Source organism: Uloborus diversus, chromosome 8, assembly GCF_026930045.1.
Source record: "Uloborus diversus isolate 005 chromosome 8, Udiv.v.3.1, whole genome shotgun sequence".
Lineage (NCBI taxonomy): Eukaryota > Metazoa > Arthropoda > Arachnida > Araneae > Uloboridae > Uloborus > Uloborus diversus.
In genome coordinates, this window is record NC_072738.1 from 35,864,331 (window position 1) to 35,877,682 (window position 13,352).

At 33.1% G+C, this 13,352-nt stretch overlaps 1 protein-coding gene across 3 annotated transcripts in view; it reads right to left on the minus strand.

The window, feature by feature from the left end:
- Positions 1–1,015: 1,015 nt before the first annotated feature.
- The window catches only part of LOC129228192 (clavesin-2-like), a 35,262-nt gene continuing 22,925 nt past the window's right edge, over positions 1,016–13,352 (minus strand). For 2 of the 3 annotated variants that reach the window (XM_054862858.1, XM_054862859.1), the window contains exons 2-6: positions 10,732–10,957; positions 9,635–9,877; positions 7,955–8,148; positions 6,261–6,371; positions 1,016–5,050 (exon numbers count right to left, since the gene is read on the minus strand). In XM_054862858.1, coding sequence (XP_054718833.1) covers positions 4,850–5,050; positions 6,261–6,371; positions 7,955–8,148; positions 9,635–9,877; positions 10,732–10,900 — 918 coding nt within the window. In that variant the 5' untranslated portion in view covers positions 10,901–10,957 and the 3' untranslated portion in view covers positions 1,016–4,849. Of the gene's footprint in view, positions 5,051–6,260; positions 6,372–7,954; positions 8,149–9,634; positions 9,878–10,731; positions 12,000–13,352 lie in introns of those variants that run through there. The other variant, XM_054862856.1, reaches the window with a different exon arrangement.

The following is a 13,352-nucleotide window of genomic DNA, read 5'->3' on the forward strand; positions in this document are numbered from 1 at the left end:
ATTTATGTTGTTGTCATTATCTATTTATTGTAATATGTTTTAGCTTAGTATTTTTTAGCAGTCGAGCAAAATTCCCAAATTTTATCAAGATCCTTTGTATCTTCTTACGTGGGGACTTTAGTGTGGATGCCCTGACTAAAATCGTAATGCAACGAGTGGAACGAAATTTGGAAATGTACCCCACGGCTCGATTAAAAGAGGGCCCCAATGTCAAATAAATCTTTGGAGTCCCCTGTATTAAAACTTTACAATTTTAGCCATTGACTAAAATAATTTTAGCCATTTGGGGGGCCCCTCCCCTAAATAGTGCTGGCTCTAGGCCACGACCTATTCAGTAATCAGGCCCTGACTCCCTGCGAAGATCGCTCGGGAATCAGTCAGAACCCTGAACATTTGCGTCGTTGCGTGTGTGACAGTTATGACGGCAATTGCCGTCACGCGGATAGCGTCCGTTTCTGATGCTAAGAAACGGATGCGTTGTGACATGCAAATTCGGAACACATTTTTTTTTTGCTTTACCGTTACCATAAGAGTTTTTGAATGGTAACAAGTTGCAATAATCGAAGGGAAATTGCATATTACTAAGCATACTGCACGTTGAGAAATGCTCAGATTCATTTCTTTTTTTCAGTTACTTTTTAATGATGCCTAATGTTTCTTCTCCTTAGATGTTATGTGTGTATGTTATGTGCACCATGTTCGTATTTTATCATTCGTTAAATTGGAATTTCATCCGGAAACTTGAGAATATTTCCTCCTCATAAATTTTAAATTGGTGGAAAAATATTTTTGTTGAGTTACTAAATTCAAGTTCTCTACCCCAATATTTCTACTGCGGGTTTGTTCTATATAAAACCATGCATCTTGCTTGCATTGTTATTAACTACTTTATTGTAATATGCATGACTTAATTATGATTCCATATCACATGTATTCAGATTTCGCAGAGCATTTTCCTGTTTGGTTATCATTTGGAGAGAAAAAATTGCAAAAGTAACTGAAAAGAACAAAACTATTTTAAAAAAAAAACAAATTTGTTTATTAACAATGAATAAATGTTACACATAAACTGAAATCACAAACAAATAAGCGAAGTAAACAACAATTAAATGAGGTAAATAATTCCTTTCAACAACTCGTATGAAAGTAGACGATACATATTTACAAACACTGCTTTGAAATGACTAAGCTTTGAATTCTTTTTCAATCAAGAAATGATTTTTTTTTAAATATTTTTTGAAAAATCAATAAATCATACTGAAAATAAAGCTTTAAGATAATTCAGGCCCGTCATTTCAAAGTTTCCTGGGAGGTGAGGGGACAAAATTACAAATTACAGGGGGAAAATGACAGAATATTTACATACATATATAAATACATTATTATACTGAAAACCAGGACGGGTGAAATAACTCCATCTGATCCCCCAAATGACAGGCCTGGAAATAGTCATATATTGTAAATGCCTTAGCAGGGAAGCATTTTCTTTCAAGAAAGTAAATTGACAATGCAATTAAAAAATTTAATGCACCTAAAATTATTCTATCGATAGTACAATGTTAAAAGTTGAGTTTTACATTTAGAAAACCTTTTAGTTAAAGTAATTACGATGATTTTTATTTTTGAATTTAATTATTTCCTATTAAGTTAAAATGTTCCTTCATTGAAAACTTATTTATTGAACTTAAAATAATAATTATGTAATAACAAGTAATTAATTATGTAATGGAACAATTACCCAATTAATTTACTAGTTAATTAAATTTATTTAACAAAAAATTAAATTTACATTGTAATAAATTACTTTATAAGAGCATTAAAATATGATTATAGATATTTTCTTAAGTTATGTTACACTAGTTTCAGTGAATATTGCAAGAAATTTTTTTGAAAATTATTGTTTGAAGCATTAAAGGCCATATTTAACAGCCAAGTTGAACCTCGATCGTCAAACCGTCCATCGATCGAAGTTTTCTTTAACCAATCAGAGGGCTTCAGTCGACGGCTCGTGTGTTTGACTGAGGTTCTACGGCTGGTAAATACGGTACAAAATGATTTGAAGCCACATTATTTCATTATTAAATTAACTATAAAATTTTAAATTTAGCTATTACTACTGAAGATTTTAAATATTCCCAACTTTTTTTCACAAAAATTTTAATTCCAGTCATTGCCAATTTAAATAAATTGCTGCCCTGATAAGTTATACATTTTATTAATATTCTTTTTTGAAATTGAGTTTGAACTCAAAACCCCTCATTTGAGAAACAACTTTCAAGAATAAAATGTTAGCATATTATTAAAGCTTGAAACAAAACTAAATTAAATTGCATGTTGTCATTCAAGTGAACGTGTTTACAAGTTTCAAGAAATCGCAGCTAAGTCGTGCGGGAATAATTGTCAACTTTGAAAAATCTGGTACACTTCATCTAGAAGCAACCTTTTTGATACAATTGATCACCATTCTAAAAAATATCATCTGTTTCACATCGGGAAACGAATGCTTAAAATGACTACATTAATATTTCTGTCTGAATAAATATTCAGGCAATTGTTTGTCCAGAACTTAATAAAGGAAAATTCTGGATAAAATTAAACACAGGAAACAATTCTTTGATACATAATAAAGCGAGTTACATAAATATAAACATCAGTTTTATACCACGATGTTTTAATGATTATGCGCTGTAGTTTCATTATCACAGAATTATCTGGGAACTTTACAAAACATGTCTATTAAAATAAATTGTTTCAAAATTAAATAGTATTTCATTAATTGCTAACCAATGCCAAAGTTGTAAAAGATATAATTAAAATACAGTAACCCCTCATTAATCCGAACCGTATAAAACCGGACTTCGCTTATTCCGGACATTACATGAACTTTTGGGAGTGTTTTTTCTTTTTCTAATGGAGAGTTAGGGGTAATATTGTCCTCATTTAAATAGAACTTTTCGGGGTCAGTTGTCCTTACTCTAAGGGAGATTTTTAAGGACTTTTGTCTTCACTCAACTAAGGATTTTTGGGGGACTAATGTCGAGATTGTATTGGAGATTTTTGGGGACTATTGTCCTAATTCTAACGAGGATCTTTAAGATCTGTTGACTCGGTTTTGGGACTCTTACCTTTATTCCAATAAGCCTTTTAGATATATATCTCCATGTTCATTAGAATTTTTATGGTAGAGTTAACTTTATTCACGAAGTTTTCTTATTCGAATGGGAATTGTTAGGGACTGATATACAAATTTATAAGTTGTTTTGCTTAATCTGTATTTTTCTATTTTCGGACGACCGGGATCGGATTTTCCTGATTAATGAGGTTCTACTGTACTTTTTAAAATTAAAAATATATCAGTTAGAAGCATCCGATTTTAAAAAAAAAATACTAAGATTAGGATTGAGATTTTAAAAAGGTTATTGAACACTTTTAATCGACTCTTTCTAGTAAAAGAAAATTATTTTTTGCATCGAATAGAGGATTTTAAATTTATCAAAGTTACTTTTAAGTAAATTATTGGACTCAATTGAAAACTTATTTCTTGCATTACTAACTGCATTTTATAATGAATATCAAATTTTGCAAACAGTTTGTAAACACAAAGAAGCTCCCAGATAATTGAAAAGGATAAAATTATATCACTCATTTTAACTAGATCTGGGGAAGCATTAAGCAGAGAAATGATTAAATTAAAAAATAGTCAGTATTCCTTATGTGCTATTTACAAAGTTCATGATGAATCACCTGAAAATGTTCACTTGGGTCCTGCCCAAGTTCCTTCGATTTTATTCTGAGAAAAAAAATGCTCAGATTTAACTGCATTTGGTTTCGATTCAAGATGAAAATAAATTATTTATTTACATTTGTTCTTAATTTATCAAACATGGAGTAAAAAAGATTTGTATTCAACTGTATAATTGTCGGAAAAAGAACGATTTTTGGATAAGTTTGATTTTAAAATTTTGGAAAAGTAAAGAATATATTCTTCTAAACATACACAGGTTATATACTGCATGTATTTACATTTAATTAGTATTAATTTATTTACACAAAATATATATGCACTTATTCATATTAAGCGACACAGCTTTTACTAAATATTGGGTGCCAGTTGCAATAATTATGCGTATCATATTTTAAAAACGTGATCTTCATTTTTTTTTTAAATAAATATATAAAGCAACAATGAAATTCTCCGGATCACATAATTGCACATCTGTACACAATGAAATATTTACAAGCAAAGAACAAATAAAATCACATAATCTCTTTTTAGTATTTCACTTCGCCACATCTACCTTAAAAGCAACAGTTCAAAGCTCTGAGGATCTTACTAACGCACGTCACGAATTTCATCGCACTCGGAAAATCCGATTGGCTGTTTAGGCTGCTGGGATTGCTCCCTATTTACAATTATCTTTTTTTTTTAATCGGTAAATAGTAATTATTTATCTATTTTATAGAATAATTTCATATTAACTTCACATCGGATGTATAACTTGAAAATATTTTACATTGAATAAATAGAACCAGTTTTAACCACACGTTTGGTTCGAATGGTTATACTGTAACACCAACCTTTCAATTGAATCGTTAGAACTTAGTTTAGTTGATGCAAATTAAGTTCAGTTTAATTTGAAAAGCATGATAATACACTATTATTTTAATGTATAAAGGCTCGTGAAATAATTTATACAATCGCATCTCATCATGGCCTTATTCTTTTCTGCCGCCTCTTCTATTATCCAATCAGATCCTGCACCGGTGTGACATGCGCAGTAGATTTAAATCTATATACAAACTTTTAGTTCGTTGGCAAGGGCTCAAATTTGCCTCCGAAATAAAGTTTTCAAGAATGGTTTTTGCTTTTCTTGTTGTGTTTTTTGTATCCGAAGCTGTAGGCGTGGGTGATGTAGTTTGAACTGGCCTCCATCTTTTCCAACCATTCGCTGGTGTCAAAGGGAGGAAGGTCCCCACAGTATTCTGCAGGCAGGATGCTTGGAGAGAAATATTTGTGGAGTTTTTTCACATTCTTCCCGTGGAAGTGGAACTGTAATAGAAAAGAAACTGTCAGAGAAAGTGGACATATTTAGTTCAATTCATGAAACTAAACTTCGAAGTTAATTTTGTTATAGGGTAGATCTTCGAACAGGAATTAGTAAATAGGGGGGAGCAAGTCTAACTATGCTTATCAAAAGCTGACCGAAAGGCCCCAAGTCACGTGACTCAACAACGACGAATGGTTGGCACGTTTAGCATGAAACAAGCAAAAGAAACCTGATTTCTTCCAATGCTTTGCTTTAAAATCTGACATATGACTTGGCGTGTTGGCTTCACGAATAAAAGTCCTCACTCCCTCAATTTTATCTCTTCTCAATGGAGTAGACCGATCAGAGAATTAATCGAATTTTCATTTTCAAAAATTCATAGAATAGTTTAAAATTGCAGTATTTGCCACAGGACAGTAAAATTGCATTAAATGATACATGTAGTTATTTTTAAAAAACTGAAATTTTTACAGTCCTACATTAACACTTTTTGGGGGGTTGAAATGAAAAAAAAATATCCCGACCCAGTGAATGAACACCCCAACCAGTGACAAACACAGCATTGTTTAGTCATTTTCTTTCTGGAAATGGGTAGAAGGGAATTAGTTGCTACAGCCAATTAATATAAAAAAAGTTTTAAAACATTATTTTTTTCCACAAAAAATGTGAGGTATTCATTCACTGGATATATTCATTCACTGGTCGGTCTGAATACCTATTGAAGCAAATTATGCAATGTTCTCCAGGTTACTTATTTTCTATTTTCGAATGAAAAGTTGGTCTTGATACTTTTTTTTTTCTGAAGAAAATAATTGGTGAATTCTTGATAGTATCTTTTTTAGTAGCCATATTTTGCAACAGTGTATGGTACTGAATTTACGAGTACTTTTGAAGATTCGATTTTATTCTATAACTTCGTTCGAACAAGAACCAATATAAATATCCTAAAATTATGAAAATAAAAATAAACTAGAAATAATTTTACTTGAAAAAAAAAGTTTTTTTTTTGTTCCGCACACGGTACCGAGCCCTAACTAGCAATCATACCAAAATGATGTAGAACAAGTGTTTTCTTTTCAAAACAAAATGCTATAATTAAGTTTTTTTTTCTTTCTTTTCAGTTATGAAAGCTCTAATCATAATGGGAAAAAAGAAAAACTCTTCATTTTAATTTTTTTAATGATTAATCTTTTAAATGAATTAAAAATTTACCCTTTCTCGAAGCTTCTTGGTCAAAAGTTGTTTTAGTACAGCCCACGTGTAAGAAAATAGATGTCCTTCGTTGACCATGTGCACTGCCCGGAATCGGCTTGGAAAGCAGTTCTAGAAAGAAGTAAACATTGTTACAAAATATGGTAAAAAACGATAAATATATTATAAATTAATACTGTTTTCAGTATTCAAAAATTGGATGAGGCAATAAGGTAAGAGTCCTTAATAAAGCTCATAAGAAAAAGGTTGTTTTAATAGTGTCATTTAATAGTCTTTATAGTTTTTATTATTTAATAGTCTTTTTTTCTCCCATCTTTGCTTATTTTCTAAGAAACTTCACACAGCAACAAGCATACAAGATATCGATTCGCGATTCCAGAACACGAAAGAGTTCTAGAAGGAAAAGATTACGCCAATAAAAAACATTAAAAATCGAACAATTGGGGCTATTTTTTTTAAAATGTGTCTTGAATAGTGCTATCAGTTTTTCTGAAGAAATCAAGTGTCTGCTAGTGAAATCGAGAGCAAGGTTACCGGGTCTCGAGGCCAAACAGATAGGGATTTCTTAGCGAAAGTACACTTCAGTCTTAAGTCCATGTTTACAAATAAATCAATGCACTGATGTAATACTGAGGCTTTCGTTTTTCAGAAGACATGTTTCAAAGATACTGACAAAACGTTTCATGAAGCTTAAGATCAGTTTGCATTGTTATACTTAGAGGTTTTAGGGGCTGTAATAAGGGTTTACTGGAAGTCTTTATTAAGTATTACTTTAACTGTTTGTGTGTTTATTTTATTTAAGAATTTGGACTTTGATGAATTAAAACGTCTCACAATTAAAGGCGTTTCTAAGTCCATCATTTAGGGGAGGTGGGGAATCAATTGTCTCCCTCTAGCTTTGAAAAATTAATGGTTTTATGCAGTGGCGTACATAGCACCTTCACAAGCCCCGCAGCGAGGGGGCGGAGGTACAAGAGGTATGAGGGCGCACGCTCTGAAAAAATAACTCTGTAAAAATTACTATCATTTTTTTTAATATTCCCCCCCCCCAAATTCAATGCAACTTCAATGCAATTTTCAAACACACTTGATGGTTATGAATGTTGGAATAATCTTCACCGTAGTCTTTTGACTTCTTATTATAGATTTTGATTTTTTCTATAAATCTAAGATAGGGTGCACTTACAAATCTTGCGGGGGGGAGGCGCACCGAAGTCTATTAACGTTCCTCGGTTTACGTATGAGTGGGAGGGTTTTTTTTTGTTGTTGTTTTTTGTTATTTTCCGATAAAATTTGCTGTGAGTATATGATGGGCCCGGGCGTTTCATTTTTATTTTTTAATCATTTCAAGGGATAATTTTAGTTGAAACTAAAACAATGACTTAAATTATTACTGCTTAAATTAAGATTTTAATTAGTCTGAGCAGCTGAAATGTATTTAGCTGGAGAAAAGTTCACATGCAAATGTTGAAGACCGATTTTTGAATTAACTACAGTTCTGAAAGTACAGTAAAACCTGTAAAGTTGACCATCTGTTTAAGTTGGCCACTTAAGTAGTGCACCGCAATTGGTCAACTTACACAGGTTTCACTGTATGAACAAATGCACTATCAGACATTTGTTCGTACTTTAGGAATTGTAGTTTATTATAAAGAATAGAATTCTGTTTTGGAAGAAAATCCAGCTTTTCTTACCTGTAATGCTTCGGCAAAGAGCCACAGGTAGGTAGGCGAGATATGTGGTACATGCCTCAGAGTAACACCGGCAAAATCAACGATGACTTTGAATCCAGCCACCTGTGTGGAGGGGCTTCGAATGGCATGAAGAAGACCAGATGTGAGTGCACGCATTACATCACCAAGTGGGTTTCTGCAGGGATCCCAATCAACTGTAAAAAGAAATGAACAAGTGTTTCAAATTTTTTAGAAGCACAAATTTGAAATTTTCATTCATTTAAAGCCTCTATTGCATGAGAGAAAAACATTTTCACTGCACTAATATTTTCCTTATGGTTTTGCATTGTTGATTTGCTGCTCAACGAGCAAACAAGTGTTTCAAATTATTTTAGAAGCACAAATTTGAAAATTTTATTTATTTAAAACCTCTATTGCATGAAAAGCATTTTCACTGCACTAATATTTTCCTTATTGTTTTGCGTTGTTGATTTACTTCTCAACGAGCTGTTCAAGTTTTATCAACCTTATGTGCTGTTCGCACTGATGTCAATACCCAAAGGAACATTCGCACCTGACAAGTAAAATACCGGCTGCTCCGAAACCGAAATGGCAGAAAATTTCACAGAGCTCGAAAATTGGATAAAACCTATTTGTTTTAATTTCAGGCTGAAGGATAATACGAGTTTTTAGAAGAAAAAAAAAACAATTTGTCTTACTCGTGTTAGCACTCTTACAATGTAGTGACTTGAACAAGAGGAGAAATAAATAAAGTAAATAAATAAAAAAATAATGTCTTACTCGTGTAAATTACTCTTACAATGTAGTGACTGAACGAGAGGAGAAATAAATTAAATAAATAAATAAAACAATTCGTCTTACTCGTGTAAACTACTCTTACAATGTAGTGACCTTTGAACGAGAGGAGGAAAAAAAAATATGTAAATAAATAAAATAATAAAACGGAAAAATTAACTGCGCGAAAGGTTGGTTAAAAAGTTTATACTTTTAGCAGATACATCTGAGGTGCTCGTTTTGCATCAGTTATCCATCTAAAATAGTCTACGCAGGCAAAATATTAATTCAGAATTGCATTTGATTAATTTTCCTACGTAATATTACGCACTGTTCTACTAATTTCATCGAATGTGCCATTTGAAAGCATTACGTAGCTCCTGTGCCATTTAATATTTTATCAGTAGATTTATTTGTCGAATCGTGTTTTTAATAAAAACCAAACATTCTAAATACAAAAATAAATAAATAAACAAAAATAAATAATACGGATTTTAATCTGCTGTTTTTTGAAGTACTTGATACACTATACTGTCCACCTCTGAGAAGTTGAGCTATGGCCTTGAGCAAGTCCATTTCTTTCAAGGGAGATCAATCAATAAGAAGAGGAATTGTTAGGCGCAGAGTTGGCCTACGTTTGCAACACTTTTATTGGCGGGAAAATCCTGTACCGGTTCCTATTTCTTACATGAATTATATATTGGTTGCCAAATGGGCAACAACACTGAAAACTGAATCTGCAAGTTCTTAAGCCGTTTTTCCTCACCCCTATTTCAACAAGTGGAATCGTTTAATCGGTCGGGCAGCGGAGCTCAACTTGCCAGAGGTGGCCAGTACTTAGGGGCTAGTCTTAAACTGTACCAGGACAACATGATCTTTGGGGTATAAAATTAACGATTTACGTACCGGTACTGATGATGAGGATGCAGCATCCTTCACTATCTCTGTAAGGAAGGAAGCCGATTTTCGTCTCCCGAATCGTAGTTCTGACGTCTTCGAAGTTGAAGTTGTGGTAAAGCTCGTCGTGTTTGTTCATCACAGTGTAGAATGTTTTCATGAGGTTGAAGGCCCGCTTCACGTCGAACTTTCTGGCACGGAGAAAAGCAAGGAGGAACAATTCTTCATCTTGAAAATGCAGATCTTTTTCCTCTGCAAGTAAAAAGGCACATTAAAAACAGATATTTAGAAGCTAATATTAAAAATAAAAATTTTAGAATTTGTTTCATTCCTGGAAGAATGGGAAAATTTAAGAGGTATGATTGGTCCATTCGCAGAAGACGTAGTTGTGGAACGTAAGCTAACCTTCGTCGAAATGCACGATAAGGTTTCCTGCATTCCTCAGAAGTGCGATGCACTCTGAGCCCGATTAAGAATACGGGAAGGGGGGGGGGGCAAAGGCCAAACACTTTTTCGGGGCTCCTGAAGTCAAATCTTATAAAAATCTGATCATTTGCTGAAACAATTTTAGTCATTTTGGGGCCCTTGAAAAGCAGGCTCTTTGGGCCACGACCTGATTGGTCTATTCAGTAATTAGTCCCTGGCTGCACCCAAAATAATCACGAAAGAAATTTTGCTTGTGTCAATCATAACGTTAACGAGCTAGGTACCGCAAGTGACCAGAATCTAGAGCTCATAAGCAAGTCACGTGAACCAATCTCTGTCTCGCAACTGTTTTCTGTCACAGCCGATTGGTCGAACTGACAAACTAACAGTGATTCACTGTATTTTGAACAGTATGTATTTTGGACATCTATGATCTTAGCAGGGTCGACAAGAGGCCATGTCAGCCTAGTCGGAAAGTAGGGTCCCATCCTTGGGAGGGCCCGGCACGGAATCAGAGTAGTACATGTAAGTTTTACAAGTTTTACGGGGGGAGCGGGGCCCGAAGACCAAACTGACAAGGGGCCCACCTTGGCTCTCGGCGGAACTGGGTCTCAGAAATTCGTTGAGACTTGAGACTGTTGAGCCATCAAATACAAAACAAACACATTGATTGAGCTTACCTTTGAGCATGGACCTCAGCAGCCTGAGGCTGTGAACTCTCGTGTCCTCGTCCTCAAAGAGTTCTGTCTTAGCTCGCTTTCTGAGCTCATCTGTCATGTAGTTGAGCTCGTAGGGCAGAGCTTCCACTTTGTTGTTCTCGGGATACCGCGTGATCATTTCAGTCGGCATGTTGCTGATCAAAACAGAGGCTCACTCGAATCTAAATATATCGATTAAGCACAGAACCTGAAAAGATATAGGTTTATATTAATTCATATGCTTATGAAAGAATTCCGTAATAACGCAAACAATTACAGAGGTCAAAAATTGAGATATATTGATTGAAGTTGACTTTTCAAATACCAGATAGGAGGGCGCAAGCACGCAGCGCCACTATCCATTTCAACGATGCTTTTAAGTAAAAAGCTTTCAAAAACAAACCAAACACTATAGATATTTTCGGCATGCGTAAACTAAGAAAAAAAAATTAAAATAAATCTTATCTTTTTTATTATTATTTTATCGATATAGGAACTAAAATTTTCTTTTCAATAAAAGACAAAACATTTTATTGATTCAGTATTAAAATATAAAAATCGTATTAAAAAAATCTCTTGACTTATTTTCTTCCTTGAGAGTTTTCAAGTAAGCACATGAACTTTCCGCTCACATTGGTGTTTCACTAAAAGAATTACTAGGTTTGAAAAATTTAGGAAAACAGGGAAGAAAACGTATTTGCTCTTGTCAAAATTAGTTAATGACACCGATTCTTATTATTCACCATGTTTAAAGAACGAATAAAAATAGCACATATTAAACAATTTTCGTGTTTCACCCATTCTCGGCTCATATTCTGCAAATATTAATTATTCTTATAGTACCAATTTGAAATGAAATGCCAGCAAAACAATGTAAAAATGTTGCATTCAAATTTAATTGTTCAAAAATAATAATAATTATAATAATAATAATACAATAAAAATAGATTCTACTCTTAAGATTATTTTGTGACCTAAATTTATCTCAAGTACTTTTGCGACAAAACTTCGTTTTTTAATTAAGAAAGGAAAATGTACGATCAATTTTATGATAGCATTATATCTGTCTATACCTGACAAAAAAAAAAAAAAAAAAAAAAAAAAGAGGAACTCATAGTAAATAAACTTCTCGAAACAGTTCTAAATATTATTTTTAGATACATTAAATATGTAACCTAAATTGAAAATTTTAAATCAGTGAAGTGACACTGGAGAAAACAAAACAAAACTGCCATCCCAGTCAAAGTAAACTTGGTTCATTTCCATCTCAAATTTAAAAAGCGTTATACATATATTAAAAAACTAAGAACGAAATTTGAAACAAAACAAGTCAATACTTTACATTTATTCATGAAAAATTTATTTGAATATTGCAAATAAGAATGAGTAACATCTATTAAATGATTTTTAAAAGGTCGTAACTTTTGTCACGAAAACATTTGTAAAATTGTTTGTAAACACAGATTACCAAACTAAGGCAAAATTGAACTAATGACTAATTTTAACAAGTAAATATGCGTAATATTCATAAATAAGCATAGAAAAAACAAACATTAAATTGACTGATAAATATTTTAAAATAAATGTTAGAATTTTTAATCATTTTATATGGAAAAAAACATTTGTATTTTGGACATGAGAAATACCTTAATATTTTGCTTTACAACTGGACAAAGAACTCGCAAAATATTTGTCTAGCGATTATTACCTCCCAAAAACTAAACACTGTCAGTTGAGAGATCGATTCGCAATTTGATCTTAGTCCACCTTCGCATGCCTCAAATCTAACAAACTGTTATCTATTCCACGCAATAGTATATTCAGAACCAGTGACGTAACACCAGTTCGAAGTCTGACAGCTTGCGTCGCGTTTGAAAAAATGAAAAGAAACAAGAAAGAAAAAAAAGGTTCCTAGTTCGCCTCGTTATCTTCGGTGTCCATGGCAATGGGCGCACAAATTCGAGAAATTCTCCCTGACGCAGATGGTTTAAATAATAGATGGACTTTTGGAAGATAGAACTTCATTCAAAGTAATCTTTTTGCTCGGGCGATTTTCGTGCGATAGAACTATGTACGTCATACTAAGGTATCGTGACCATAATAGGCAATTTTATGTGAAAGACCAGCTGTACTTTCCATCAAGGACAACACATCCGCGTTAAAGAAAAAAAAAATATCCTACAATTATTTCTTCCCCAAGGACAAAGTACTAAGTACATTCAGAAAGACCGATTATTTCGGGTGCAATAATTGTATCAGAATGATATAGGACGGAGTACATTTCAGGGGACTAGAGGAGGAGGGGTTGAAACTCCGGGAACAGTTATTTCATCAGAATAGGAAAAATAAAAGACAGTACTAAGTACATTTCAGACAGGACAGGAGAAAAGTTGCAAGCAATACAAGTAAATTTCACGATACTAAAGACAAAGAAAGAGAAAAAATGGTTATTCCGGATGCTGTTATTTCATCATGAATAGGAAGAATACAGAAAGTACTAAGTACTATTTAGAGGACCCAGAAAGAAGCACTAAGAAAGTACTCTGTAAAGTGCTAAGTACATTTCAGAGGACAAGGGATAAGTTGCAAGCAATACTTGTACA